At 39.2% G+C, this 13,571-nt stretch overlaps 1 protein-coding gene across 4 annotated transcripts; it reads right to left on the bottom strand.

Annotated features, from left to right (window-relative positions):
- Positions 1-1,796: 1,796 nt before the first annotated feature.
- Positions 1,797-10,179, bottom strand: ube3a (ubiquitin protein ligase E3A). Of its 4 annotated transcripts, none has more exons than XM_027005578.3 (11): positions 10,027-10,179; positions 8,849-8,931; positions 7,798-8,111; positions 6,386-7,632; positions 6,052-6,196; positions 5,280-5,485; positions 4,325-4,489; positions 4,074-4,229; positions 3,899-3,972; positions 3,581-3,724; positions 1,797-3,447 (listed from the first exon to the last, which is right to left on the bottom strand). In XM_027005578.3, coding segments are annotated over exons 2-11 (2,574 nt in total). In that variant the 5' UTR covers positions 8,851-8,931; positions 10,027-10,179; the 3' UTR covers positions 1,797-3,326. The 4 variants fall into 4 exon arrangements, with proteins under 4 accessions (XP_026861379.1, XP_035380130.1, XP_026861380.1 ...); XM_035524237.2 differs by having other exon boundaries at positions 7,798-7,911; XM_027005579.3 differs by having other exon boundaries at positions 8,849-8,898.
- Positions 10,180-13,571: the final 3,392 nt, after the last annotated feature.

Raw genomic sequence — 13,571 nt, 5'->3', positions numbered from 1 at the left:
AATAAATTACTCCCTGCCTACCATTCATTTGTATGAAGGAAGGCTTTCTACTGTGTTGGTGAGAGAAAAGTGAACAAGAACCCCCCATTCCATTGCAGGATCCAGGCGTCACATGAGAGCAGATATAGAGATGAAGAGCCTGATCAGGAGCTTAAGCTGTATAAAAGCATTACAGGTTTGTAGGAACCTGAGTAGGAAAGGTATCAGTTTGTATACATGATCACTGTTTTTAAAATACATCCGAGTTAAAGCAACAATGTTATCTAGCCTTATTGTCAACATCTCTATTAACCTGTCCTTTAACTGAATTTGAAGAGTCTTCTTTATTCTTTAATATGTTAGTGTGTTCTGAGTCAACCCAGGATCATTTTGACAAAACAGAAACTTCTGTTTATTTTATTTGAACTTTTTGCCACAGTTTTTATGCTTTGATTAATTTGTCTGGTGTGTGCTTGTTGGCTAGGTGTGTAAAGGAAGTAGGTAAACTTTGACTGAACCATTATAGAAATCTTCTTGAACAAACTTGATAGTATTTTAAGCAACTTAAACCAGATAAGTGTTGAAGGATCGTCATTAACCACGTTCACGTGAAGTCTGGCAGAAAGGTGGGTTAGGGTCTATGATACAGATAGAAATTGTGACTGCCATTTAAACAGAGTATGGGATCCAAGACCACAATGTGACTGTGCACAAAGTGATCACTGCACCTGGTGCTCTGGGATCCACAGCAGGAGCAACAGCAGGACCAGGTCTTTATGAGGCAGGAATGGACTTGCTGAATACACTACAGCAGCTGGACTAGTCATCATAGCTCAAACTGCTGCTGAACTAGATTGTAATGCTGTAATGCCACACAAGAACTGTAGAGACCTTGGGAAAAGGAAAGGTTTTATGGGACAAACTGTTCGCTTGGGAGAAAGTGGCTTAATGTCAATGAATGTCATACAATTTTTACCAAGGTTATGATCAGATTTAACGAGTATGTTGTGCTCTGCAAGCAACAAATGCATGTTCCTTTGCACATGATTTTTTTTTTTCTGCTTAGCACATTTGCTCTGTTACCTCAGAATACGAACTCTTAGCAAATTCAGCTTCATTAAGTAGTTCTAATATAATGCTGTACAAAGAAGATTTTACGTTATGATATATGCACTACAGGCCAATACCATGGAAGCAAGCAATGATTCTAGACTGAGAACAGTTGAATGTGAGTTTTTTATGGAAAAGAACAATGACCCAAAACATATTTTACTAGAACTCTGTCAGAACTACTCAAACATTCAAACAGGATAGAGCCACAGTGGTTTGGCCTCTAAAAGTACTTCTGAAGGTTTGGAATGGCATATCAGCAACATATGTGCTGGAACCTCATGAAAGGAAGCCGTAAACAGGTCAGGCTATCATTAAAGCTAAAGGTCTCCATCTTGATTAATTTCTAAGGGAGTGTTGCTTCCAAACTTTGCGCCTGTAGTGTACATATTCTTGAAGATTTGAAGACTTTTCAATATCTAAGCAGTTATCTTCCTAATGTTTCATCAGGACCCAGTACCAGTATTTACAAAGTAAAATCAAAGCAGTCCCTTGGATTGCTGACTGTTGGCTGCATAAAGTTGCCTTAGAACTGCAATATATATCTGCAACTACCTCAGTCAGTTCTACAGAAAAGCAAATGTCAGGATTACCATGTGTTGTAAAATCCCAGAATCTTGATACCTGAAAACTTAATTACTTTTTAGACAATAACTTTCATAAGACAAAAAACCCCAGCCCTTTTCATTCATGACAAGGCAGGGCTCTTCAGTCACGAGGGCTTGCATCAGCCTCCATATTTTATTCTATCACAGAAGAAAAAACAAATTTTATCTAAGCTGTTTCATGTTTACACACTAAAGTCATTGTTTTTGAATTTTTAATTTATTTAAGAATAACTTGAAACAAACAAACAATCAAATGCTTTCATTCTCAATATCAAGTTCTGTTACCCCTTAATGTGAGCGCCATCAGCAGTGGAACAAACCACAGACATTTTAAATTTTTTTTTCTTGGGGGGGGGGGGGGGGGGGGAAGACGATGAACGCAAAAAAACAAACAAAAAACAACTACCAGTGGGTCCAGGGCATTACTAAAGTGGGTTTCCAGCTATTCTTGCGTAAACCTGAGGGTTGGTTCTCAGCATAAATGTTTGGCACAATACTATAGTGGTACAACTTGTGCCAATATCCCCTCATTCATTCAATAGTATTTGGGCCACACAATGTGCGGAGCAAAACATAAGCCACTAAAATATGAACACAGCTTACTTCCATGGAGTACTGATAAGGGCATATTGTAATGAGCTTAAAAGTCTGCCTTCTTGAATTAAAACAAGACTGTTAAACAAATACACCTCTCCAAATAAGGGCTTCATAAACATTGTAAATGAGAGGTGGTTTTCTTTCTCTTTAATTTCTTGATTCATATTCTTCTCTTTTCCAGGAGTACACCATAGGAGCAGACTGCTTTTTGGCTAAATCATGTCATTCATAATGAAGTAAGACGAAGAACCAGACTCTGCAGCTAAAAACAGATCACTGGCCATAAGCAAGCAGCAAACCCTGCCAACATGGCATTAGAGACAATGCAGTTCCTCAATAAATACAGACTCCTGATGATGAGGGCCAGGACTGAAGCTGCTCTGTACCTCAGAAAGCATCACTGGCAAGTGCAGACTGACTGGGGAAGACCTATGAACCATGAGCATGATGTGTCAACAAGTAGTTGACGGAAAACTAGCAGACATTCTGAAGATTGAGTTAAGTGCACTTTCACAGTTCAACCATAGTACGACAATGTACGACTTCCTCCTCCCTTTGTCTTGTTTTTGTTCCCGCTTTTATTATTATTATTATTATTATTATTATTATTATTACTACTATCATCATCATCATCTATTTCGGTTTATGTGGTGATCAGTCCTTATGCTGTTGGAATTCACTAACCGTCCATCCTTTTACCGCATAAGAAATCAAAACATGAGCTGTATTCCAGGCAGACATGAATGAACAGCCTTTATCCCTTAAAATAAATAGTGCTATATCTCAGTGCATACAAAAAGGGAAACTTAACACTTACATTAGAGGGAGAGAGCCAAGAGTCCAGTGTGGTTTTATCTACTATTTAGGCACAGGCACTCGGTCACCAGAACTTTCCCATTTTAGCCCGTTTCATATCCTGCCTTACATTTAAACTTGATATTTAACTTTTTGTTGTCGGTGTAGCTGAAATCGCCTTTGACGAACACATGAAAACTCTGACGTTGAGCGAGTTCTTTTGTGGCTCCTTGTGCCTCAGAGCATGCCGAAGCCTTTGGCGTAAGTGATGGCTTTGAGGAGTCTCTCTCTAAGTTTCTCCTTGGTGGAGTATTCTGGGAGGAGCAGCACATTGAAACAGGTGTGAGAGGTTGGTAACCTGATAGGGGAGTGAGAGAGAGAGGGAGGAAATCATTTAAGGAAACAAATAATAAAAAAAAAAATTATTTTACATGAAATAGGACGAACAAGACGTGCAGAAAATTAGGGCTATTCTATCATAATGCTATTACCTGTCTGAGTCTGGCCCATTTTTGGCAATGATCATCTTCAGTTTGCCCAGGCCACCCACAGGTGCTCGGTCTGTGCCTGTGGTAAACTGCAGAAACAGCCTCTTCTGCTCCTGCCCAAATGAATGTACTGTCTCCCAGAAGTCCCTGAGGTCAAACACATCCACATTACCATCATTACCACCACCTCTGCCTCAGCATCAGTGTCTAATGTAGAAATACAGAACATGCTTTCCAGTACAAGGATCATAACATGATCTCAAAAATTACCATTTGTATGCACAAAAGTATATCTAGTTGTATGTATGGTTTTCCACATACTTAATAATGCGACAGTCCCTGTTGTATCCACCATCATATTCTGTAGTCTCCTCAAGTGCTTGAAAATCAAGATTCTGAAGGAGATTAAAAGACATGAGCATTATCCAAACCACATGGTGTATAGGATGGCACAAGTGGAATCAGATGACTGTAAGATGGTGTGGAGCTCACTTACTCTACTGCCACATATAAGCAGCTCAATTTCCTCAGGTCGAAACAGATATTTCAGTGGAGACTCGTTAGTAACCATATGGAAGCCTCTTCTGAATGCCTTGAACTGCTTTTCCACACTTTTGTTCAGCATGTATTCAGCATACAGTGCTACAAACTCCTGCAGAAACACACACATACACAGTTACCTAAATACATATTTACACTGATATTACTTTCAAATAATGCCATTTCTGCCCCTAAAAGGAAACTGACCTTCCTGTTATCATTGGTGACGGGGATTTTGTCTCCACCTTCCTTTAAGTCATACATGAGCGGGTTTCCGAAGAGGTCGGTCTGTGATATCTGAAAGGTGATCATCATGTCTTCCTCCACATTGCCCTCATACTCCATCAACTCCTTCAAACTCTGATAAAGAACCTGCCCCAAGCGGAAGACAACATCTGATAAAGACAGGGCCACCTATTCACCAAGCTCTTATAGTTTAGCTGCTCTCATTCAGTCACTAATGCTGCTGACCCTGCTTATTTAGAACTACGTGAACAGATGTACTGTGTTTTAAAAACTGTGTTCCTAATTGTGTCAAGCCAGATCTGATTCAAATTCCTATATAGGGTTAGGGTTAAATAAACTAATTTTCTCAAATTTGTATCAGTTTCAAGTCAGAATAGTAAATATACACTACTGTGAAAACATTTGCAATTGCAGCTCAAACGTTTGAAATCATTCTCAGTAATAAACTGAGTTATTATATAAAATCATTGTAATATGTTAAGTGAATTAGCTTTTTAAAAAGTGTCTTAAATCTTAAGGTTAATACTGTAAGGAGACATTTCTTTTCATAGATAACTACAGAATATAATTTATAATTTAATAACGTTATCTATAAATCTATGAAATATCTATGAAACTGTTATTTATAGGTAATTGCAACAATACAACTATTTTCCCCATAAATACTTAATCAGAACAAAACATATTTTAATGTCTGGATTATATTACTTTTTAAAAAAGATTTTCATTAAGTAAAATAATTAGTTAAATAAAATATGACATGGGATTCCACATTTTTAAAAGGCAGTGTGTGTGTGTCTCTCTCTCTCTCAAGTGCACACTATTGAATCAAGCTCTGTAGGAAGATTTGGACATCAAAAAGGGACACACGACAAACACTTAGAAACACAAACAAATAAGAGTAAATTAATATTACCGGATGGGAATCTGCAAGGTCTCTGAAGGTTCCTTTCTTTCCCATTAGCTTTCTGTACACCACCATAGGGAAATGGACATCCAGAATGCAGTTGTTGTAGATAGCCAGGCCCAGGACAATGCCTATCAGAGTAAACTGGCCTTCATTTTCAAACGAGGAGGGATTGAACCAGAAGAGCTTTGTGCTTTCATCATAGGTGAACATGCCTGCAGAGCAAGGAGAGCAGATGTAAAGCAGATGTGACCAAGTTGTAAAACAAGACTTAAAGTGAGAAACGTTCCATCAGGATTGTGAAAACGTATTATATCAGTTAGAGTGATTTCTGTTTGGATTTGGACTTATATTAAACCCTTGACGTTGTTTTGACGGTTTCTTTAAGAAATGTAATTTTTACAGTCAATTTTTTAACAGTACACACAATAGTTTAATGCCAATATTTGTTTCATAACAAATGTTCTCTAAAATAACAAAGCATCTTTATACCCAGAAAAAAAATTGATAAAACAATGCAAATGCAAATAATGAATAATTAGGAGACAAGCTGAATTATCCTTTTATGGTTTTATCTTTTAAATGAGAGACAATGAAGTGCTCATGAATGGGCAAATGTCTACATTTGCACTGTGAACAGATCTGTGTGGGAATAATCGACCTGGAGACTGAGGATTAACATCTGTACTATTCATTGATTACTACCAACAGTTTGTTAACTCTCATTAAGCTTGTTTTTTAAAATAATTTAAGATTCAATAAAAATGCCTATCATGATTACCTATATCTGGGTTGAAGATCTCTTCTACTACCAGCTGAAAGAACTCTTTGGAAACTCCTCCTTCATCCACTCCTTGCTCGCCTTCAAACTCCACATACAACTGCTTCTTCAGGTCTGCTGGGTTCTCCATGGCAATCATCTCCAGCTGAAATCACACCAAATAAAACAGGAACATTATACAGCCAGATATCAAACCCATTTGCATCCACTAACACTTCCAGATAAGCAGGTTTTTACACAAATGCAGGAATGGAGAGCAGCTATGATAATGTTGATGAAAGCTACGTAATGCAGCACACATTTTCTAATACTCCAAATTGGCTTCCACACTCACCCTAACAAGGGCATCATCTATGATGTGGTCTCTGCGTACTTTGAGGCGCAGGTACGGGTTGAGCTGCTGTCCCTGCACCAGGCTGTATAGGGCGGTGATCCTGCGCTCACTGTACATACGGATCCGGTTGTCGTAGTAGAGACCCAGGTTCTTTGTCACAGCGTTGAGGATGAACGGGCAGGTCATGAAGGAGAACTTGCTCTCTGTCTCCACCTTGAAGAATGTATAGTCCTTATCCATCTCCAGCACATCATTGAGTGGCTCATTGACAAACTCCTCAAAGGGGATGAGGGGCTTACGGCAGTCGGATGTGCGAATGCCCAGCTCCATCTCCAGCGGGTCCACACGTGGCCCCTTCTTGTTGCGCCGCTCCTCACCCAGCAGCTCCTGAAGCGTCAGCTCACTCGACTCAGGAATAGGCTCATCATCCTCCTCCTCGTTGTGGTCCGTGTCCAGGTCACCACCCAGCACATTTGCATAGTAGACAATTTTCAAGCACTTGGTGGCTGCAACCACGCCGTCATCCTCGTTCACAAGGTTATCGTTGTTGAACTCGTTGCTGATGACTGTGTAAGTGATGAGCTGCTGGAAGGTCTCCACCAGGCGCCGTATCTGGTCAGCTCCATACTGCGACCACAAGCGCGCCAGCTTTGCCAGAGCCGGCAGGGGTAGCTTGCTCATAGCTTTACAGAACTGAGGCAGGGCGATCTCCAGATATTCTGGGCTGTGGAGGTTGCAGTTTTCCATTACGATAATGAATACGTTCAAATAGTTGGGGTCGGCAGCGTAAACATTGTGATAAGTGAGGTCGCACTCCACGTTAGGTGACAGGTATACCAGGGCATTAAGGAATGCTGCCTCGATCTTCTCGTTGGACAACAGTCTGTCGTAAACTCGTCTTACCGCCTCAATGTCCACCGACACTTCTACTGGGCCCACCTTTTGAATGTTGTTGCCATCATGAGAGGCCCCTTCTCCACTGGAAGAGGCAGCGTCTGGTTCCACCTCCATAGCAGTAGCCGACCCTGAGGCTGTCTCTTTTTCATCTTCGTCTTTGTCCTCATCCTTGGCCTGCAGTGACTTCAGCTCCTCCTTGGTGTGTTGTTTGGCCTTGCGGAAGCTCTGCACCAGGCTCTCTGCGCTGGAGAAGACCCTCCCAATGACACGGATCAGAGGGGAGAAGTCTTCAGTCTCCCCACATAAAGCTAGGATTTCATAAACCTTCTCCTCTGTCAAATAATTCAAATCTGAAAAAACACAAATTTAGAAGATGATTGAAAAGGTCAATTAAAACAAAACAAAGAGAGCTAGAGAGAGAACATGGCCTGTAATGTTAGCTAACCTTCAGACTTGGCCTTTAAGAAGTGAATAACTTGAAACCAAAAGAAAAAGGAAGACAATGCCTTGCTTACCTCTAAAGTCTTCCCTCGTGGGAGTCAGGTCCTTGTGGTTCATCTTCCCGTTGCTGCAAGCAGAGAAATTGTGGGCTCCTTTGGCACTATTCTCTGGGAAAGCCGAGCTAGCACCTTTTTTGGAGGGGTGAGGATCACACAGTTTGGCGTTATTCTTATACAGCTCCAGGGCTTTGATGGCCGCTGCATTGTTATCCATGCGTCGGAAACCCGGAGAGGAGCCACAAGCCTCATTCGTGCAGGCCTCATTTCCACAGCCCTCAGTTAACTGGTGGTAGTAGCGCTCAATTAGATGTTTTGCAGCTGCTCGCTTCCTGAATCAGACATTCAAACAAGACAGCAAGGGATTAGTAAGGTTTATTCCCAAAACTGTTTTTAGGCCTACAACTATAATAGGGCAAATATGATAAAGCAGTATTGAGATGTAGAGAGAGCCCATACAGTACAACCCCTTCAATTGTTTGCAAATGTAATGTGCCAGGTTCACTAAACACCCACCAAAAGGTAATGCATTTCAGGTCCATAAGTCTTTAAGTTGTAAAATATATAACCAAAGATGATCAAGTATTAGACAATCAAGGATGAATATATTAAAATCCATCACAAGAACAGAACCCATGCCAAAAACGTATTACACTAATGAAAAAAAAATTAATGAAGAGGATGATAACTGTAACAAAGGCTCTTCCAAGTGCAAATACTCATGCAACACCACTTTTGCTGGAAACATTTCATGCTATATTCTACGCTAATGATTATTTTCTAAAAAGACAATAAAAAAAATAAAAAAAACCACTGCATATCCTGGATTCTGGTTGCATGCTGATGCTGACACCAGTTTGTCATTTTCAAGAAGTGACAGCATCCATAATTAAGGCTATCAGAACAACGGTAAACTAATTAAAAAATGCCAAGGTGAAAGCAAATGCTGACTTTTGCTTCTTGTTACGTTTTGCCAAATTAAATAGTATTTCATGCTAAAACTACAAAATTATATATAAAGAAAATGAGATTGGCAATAAAGTAAAAATACTACATAAAATATACTTACATTAGACTTGCTTAAAGTTTTCAATGCTGGATTCTTCTATGCTCTGAACTCTAGAGAGAACAAAACGTGGTCAGGAAACAATCCTGCAAGTTAGATGACGAGAGGATGGGTTAGCTCTTGGCTAAACAGAAAAATTTAATTCTCAATTTGTACTCGCAGTGGAACGAATAGAATAAATGCATGTTAACCACTATAATATGTAAAAATAAGAAGAACAAGAAGCATGAGTGATCTTAATAATGTGAAAAACATTACTCTTTACAAGCACGATAAACCTGTGTCAGACCACACTTTGGACGAACATGATCGTGTATTTACAATCTGATGTGTGCAGCTAAGCAAACTGAAACTGACAGCTCCCATAACCTACGTGGGAAGTACAAGAACAAAGCCTAACTGTTAAATCTAATAAACATACCACAATGCAATAATAAAAAAACGTGCTGACGAGACCTTTGTAAATACATAGGGTTGTAATGAACAGGATGTCGTGTCAAAGTAAACAGTTGCTTGTAAAGTGGCGAACAGGCCGCCGAGGGGTAGGGGGTATGACTGTGCACAAACATGGTTTGAACGTTCAGCTACACCACCAACGGCGTCATTTTGGGGAGCTTATTCGGAGCACAAATACAAACCTTAAGGCCACTAAAGTGCTAAACATCGACCAAACAAATGAACTGATTTTAAATTTGAGGCTCGTCAAGCACACCAATTCACTACATAACAGCCCTAGTAACCTTGCTGCAACTGTCAACGGGATTTGACGGCGGAAAAGCTCGCTAGCGCCAAATCAGCTTGCTAACTAGCTAGCTAGTTAGCCAGCATATATAGCTTTTTAGCTAGCTATCTAGCTAGTTTGTTGGGCGCTAACCATTTCGCATTTTAAAAGTAACTATGGTCTTTCTTCATGCTTGTCGTTGTATGTTTTGGACATATCGTTCGGGAAGTTAAGGATAAGATAAGCCTTCATTAATATATCACTTTACTGGACATGCTTGTTTACCATAAATCCTGTTCCTCCCCGGAGCCTCTTTTAGCTTGCAAGCTCGCTGGTTAGCAACTTAGCTAGCTAGCTAACGCTAACCCACTAGCTGGTCACTGACATGAAAGCACGTACTAATGCTTTGCCTGCGTGCGATTTTACACAAAATAGCACGAGTAACATTTTGACAGCTTACTTCTGAAGATGCTCTGTTGTGGGCGAATAAATCCTGCCACTCAACATCACAATCGCTCCAATTCAGTTTTCTATTCAACTCCAATCCCTCAACAAAATATTCTCGGCCATCTTGATAGCTGAGGCAAACACGGAACGTATCCCAAGATGCAACGTAAAATCTTAAGAACCATAGATGTTTCACATTTACTATAGCCAGAAAACGTATCGGTAACCATTTAGTAGGGAAGCATATTAATTATTTGAAACGTGTTAGATATATATTAGGATTATAACAGCTACCTTAGCTGTTTTTGTTTTTACCCCCACATTATTACTCGGTTTGGGAGTAGCAATAACAATAATTCTTGCAATAACAACAAATATCACCAGGTGGCATAACCCGAATAAGAGATCGAATGCTCGAAATTATTAATTTTCAGAGTAGATATTTACAAAGAATAGATTTTCAGATCGTAGTGTCACAGAGATGAAAGGTTTTCAAAATTGTGATATTTTTAAATAAGCCTATGCCTAAGGATAAAGGGGTAAAAAACAAACAAATCTTATCTTATGCTTTGTTAGGGACTGTAAAAACTATTCCCTTTCCCTTTCATAATTTAAACCTACATTTCTTTATACTGAAACCTATATATTTCTTTAGACTAAATAACGACAATTGGAGTATTAAAGCAATATTAAATATTTTGAGTTGAATTTGCAGAAAAAGCCTTACTTTCCCTTAATAACAGCTTTAAGGCATCATATATTGACAAATCCAGTCAGTCCATTTGAGTCAGTTGCTTTTCATGGACTCCTCTGGAAGTTCTTTGATATGTATTTTGGTCATTATCTTCATGAAAAATGAAGAAAGGTTACCTCTGACTCTGAAGTCATCTTTGGTTTGCCTGGCTATTTTCAATCCTTGTTAATGTCAGTTTCTTCACATTATTTCTTGGCCATAACAGTTACATAGTAGTTGTGATTTTGGTCTTAAAGATTGACATTAATTAATTCCTTCCATAATTCATTAATTCATTAATTCATTCATCCATTCCTTCGTGTGCATGTATTGTTTTTACATCTATTACATCCAACATAGACTCTGAGACACCTCCTCCTCAAATGAGATTATTTTTTGAAAGGGGGTGGAGGAAGGATATAGTTGTTTTTATTCTGTAGCAGCCAATTGAGATGTATGTAGTGCTGAATAATGGAAAAGTCATCTATGTTTAGGGTGATACAGTGATGAAGAATCAGGGTCTCATGAATATAGACTGCTGTTTAGCTCAAAGTCAACAAGGTTTGAGATTAAATTCCGCTCATACAAATTTGCTTAGGTGTTGGGAGTGGTTCAGTCAACTCAAACATAGGAATTGTTGTGAAAACCTTACCTTAAACAATTTTAAGCCTAGAGTAATATTACATTTTAACAATGTTCAAATTCATAATGATTTTCAAACAGGTCAGCTTCAACCTATTTATTCATTCATACATTCATTCATTCATTCGTTCATTCATTCATTCGTAAGGTTCATGATCGGTGGGACAACAGAATGTTAACCATCAAACTACAGGTTTCATTTCAATTGAGCACTGATTTGATTGTCTATGGTCTCTGCCATGTTTGTGATGGCTATGTCTGTTATAGGGACAACACTGGAGGATTTGTATGGATGGACTGAATTAGTAACAGCAGGGACTTTGGAGGACAAACCCGAAGGCTGTTTTCGCACAGTGCCCACTGCCTGGTTTGACACACAGAAGCCTGTCGGTGAGAGATGGATTCACAAAAAGCCTCAGGGCATTTTTTTTTTTCTTTCCAGGATTGAAACTACTATAAGAAGTGAGCTGCTTGGTGTCATTCCCAGTAGAGAAGGCACAAGCAACTCTCAAAGGAGAGGACCATAGTATGGCCTATACCCATATTGTTCTCTGCTATTCACAGGGCAGCAAAGAGATCAGTGCAACAGGGAACACAAGCATGTCAATGGGAACTGCTGCACAGCAGCAGATTAAGTGCGAGATTAAGTGTGCAATGCATACTTATGGCAATATATGTATATAGAGAAAACAGAAAAAAACAGAATTTCTTTAAATGTAAATGAAAACATTGAATTGGCCACATTATTTATACTGTAACATTTTTTGAAGTACTCATTTATATAATAGAAATAAATCACACCTCAAAATCAGCACATGTGCAATGCTAGAAACACTTTATATTGCAGAATTACAGAAAAAAACTTTTTAAATGCTGAACATTTTAGGAGGAACATTGTTTAAGCAATCCAAGTGATCCAGATTAAGTTCCATCTCTTATCAGCAGAGGACTCCAAAGATAGGTGTCATACCTGACTATTTAGTTGTGGAAATGATCAGCACCATGATTAACTTTCCCTTCTACCACCTTTGTCAAATATTACAGTGGTTATTTATTTATTTATTTTTGCAGCTGCACCATATGCAGCAAAACTGGACTCAGTTAAGAGATTTTACAAGAGCCAATTTTACAGCAGCCTAGAAAATTGTGATAATACATGTTTTTTTTTTGTTAGTTTTTTTTTGCTGCTGTTGTGAATGCTGCTGTCCTGAAAGGTACTGCAGATGACACATAATGTTATAATTTTCAAGCCATCATAACAGCAGCAGGAATTTAACAGTGAGGATTTATTGTGCTCACCACAAAAATAGGCACTGTTGCTGGGGAAGAACAAAAAAATTGACTGCCAAGAAGCTATTGGACTGTAATCCAGACAGGCTGTTCTGCAGAGGGACACAATAGAAATGCACTTGTAATAGACTTAATTTTAAAAGGCTCACACTGTGGCTCCTAAAACAATTAATGCTCCAGAATATATTTACAGTGGCCATGTTATAGACAATGATTGCTATATTGAGCTATTGTTCCATTATGTTTTAAATTGCTTACTAGTATAGTAGTTTACATTGTTAGTCTATATGGGGCCTGCATGGATTGGATTTGTTTTTCCAGAACATTTCACAAATGCTCAATTATCTTGAGATCTGGGAATTCTGGAGGCCAGTTCAACACCTTGAACTATTTATCATGTTCTTCAAACCATTCCTGAACAATTTTCTGCAGTGTGGGAAGGTACATTATCCTGCTGAATGAGGCCACTGTTATTAAGGAATACTGTAGCCATGAACATTGCCCAGAGCATCACACTGCCTCCGCCAGCTTGCCTTTTTCCTAAATCCTGGTGCCATCTTTCTCAGGTAAGTGACGCACAAGCACCTGGCCCCCACATGATGTTAAAGAAAATGTAATTCAGCAGACCAGGCCACCTTCATCCTTTGCTCTTCGTCTTGCTCTCTCCAGTTCTAATTTTTACAGGCCCATTGTAGGATTCAGCAGTGGGCAGGGGTCAGCATGATGCACTATATGTACTGACACCCTTCTGTCATAGTCAGCATGAATTTTTTCAGCAAACTTACTGTAAAAGTTACAGTAGCTCAACTGTGGGATCAGATCAGATGGGCTAACCTTTGCTCCCCATGCACATCATTAAGCTTTGAGCATCCATGACCCTGCTGCTGGTTCAC

The sequence above is a fragment of the Electrophorus electricus genome, chromosome 7 (genome assembly GCF_041902795.1).
Source record: "Electrophorus electricus isolate QZ-2024a chromosome 7, ASM4190279v1, whole genome shotgun sequence".
NCBI lineage: Eukaryota > Metazoa > Chordata > Actinopteri > Gymnotiformes > Gymnotidae > Electrophorus > Electrophorus electricus.
Note: the sequence above shows the minus strand (reverse complement) of the source record. Positions and strands in the feature narration are given on the sequence as shown.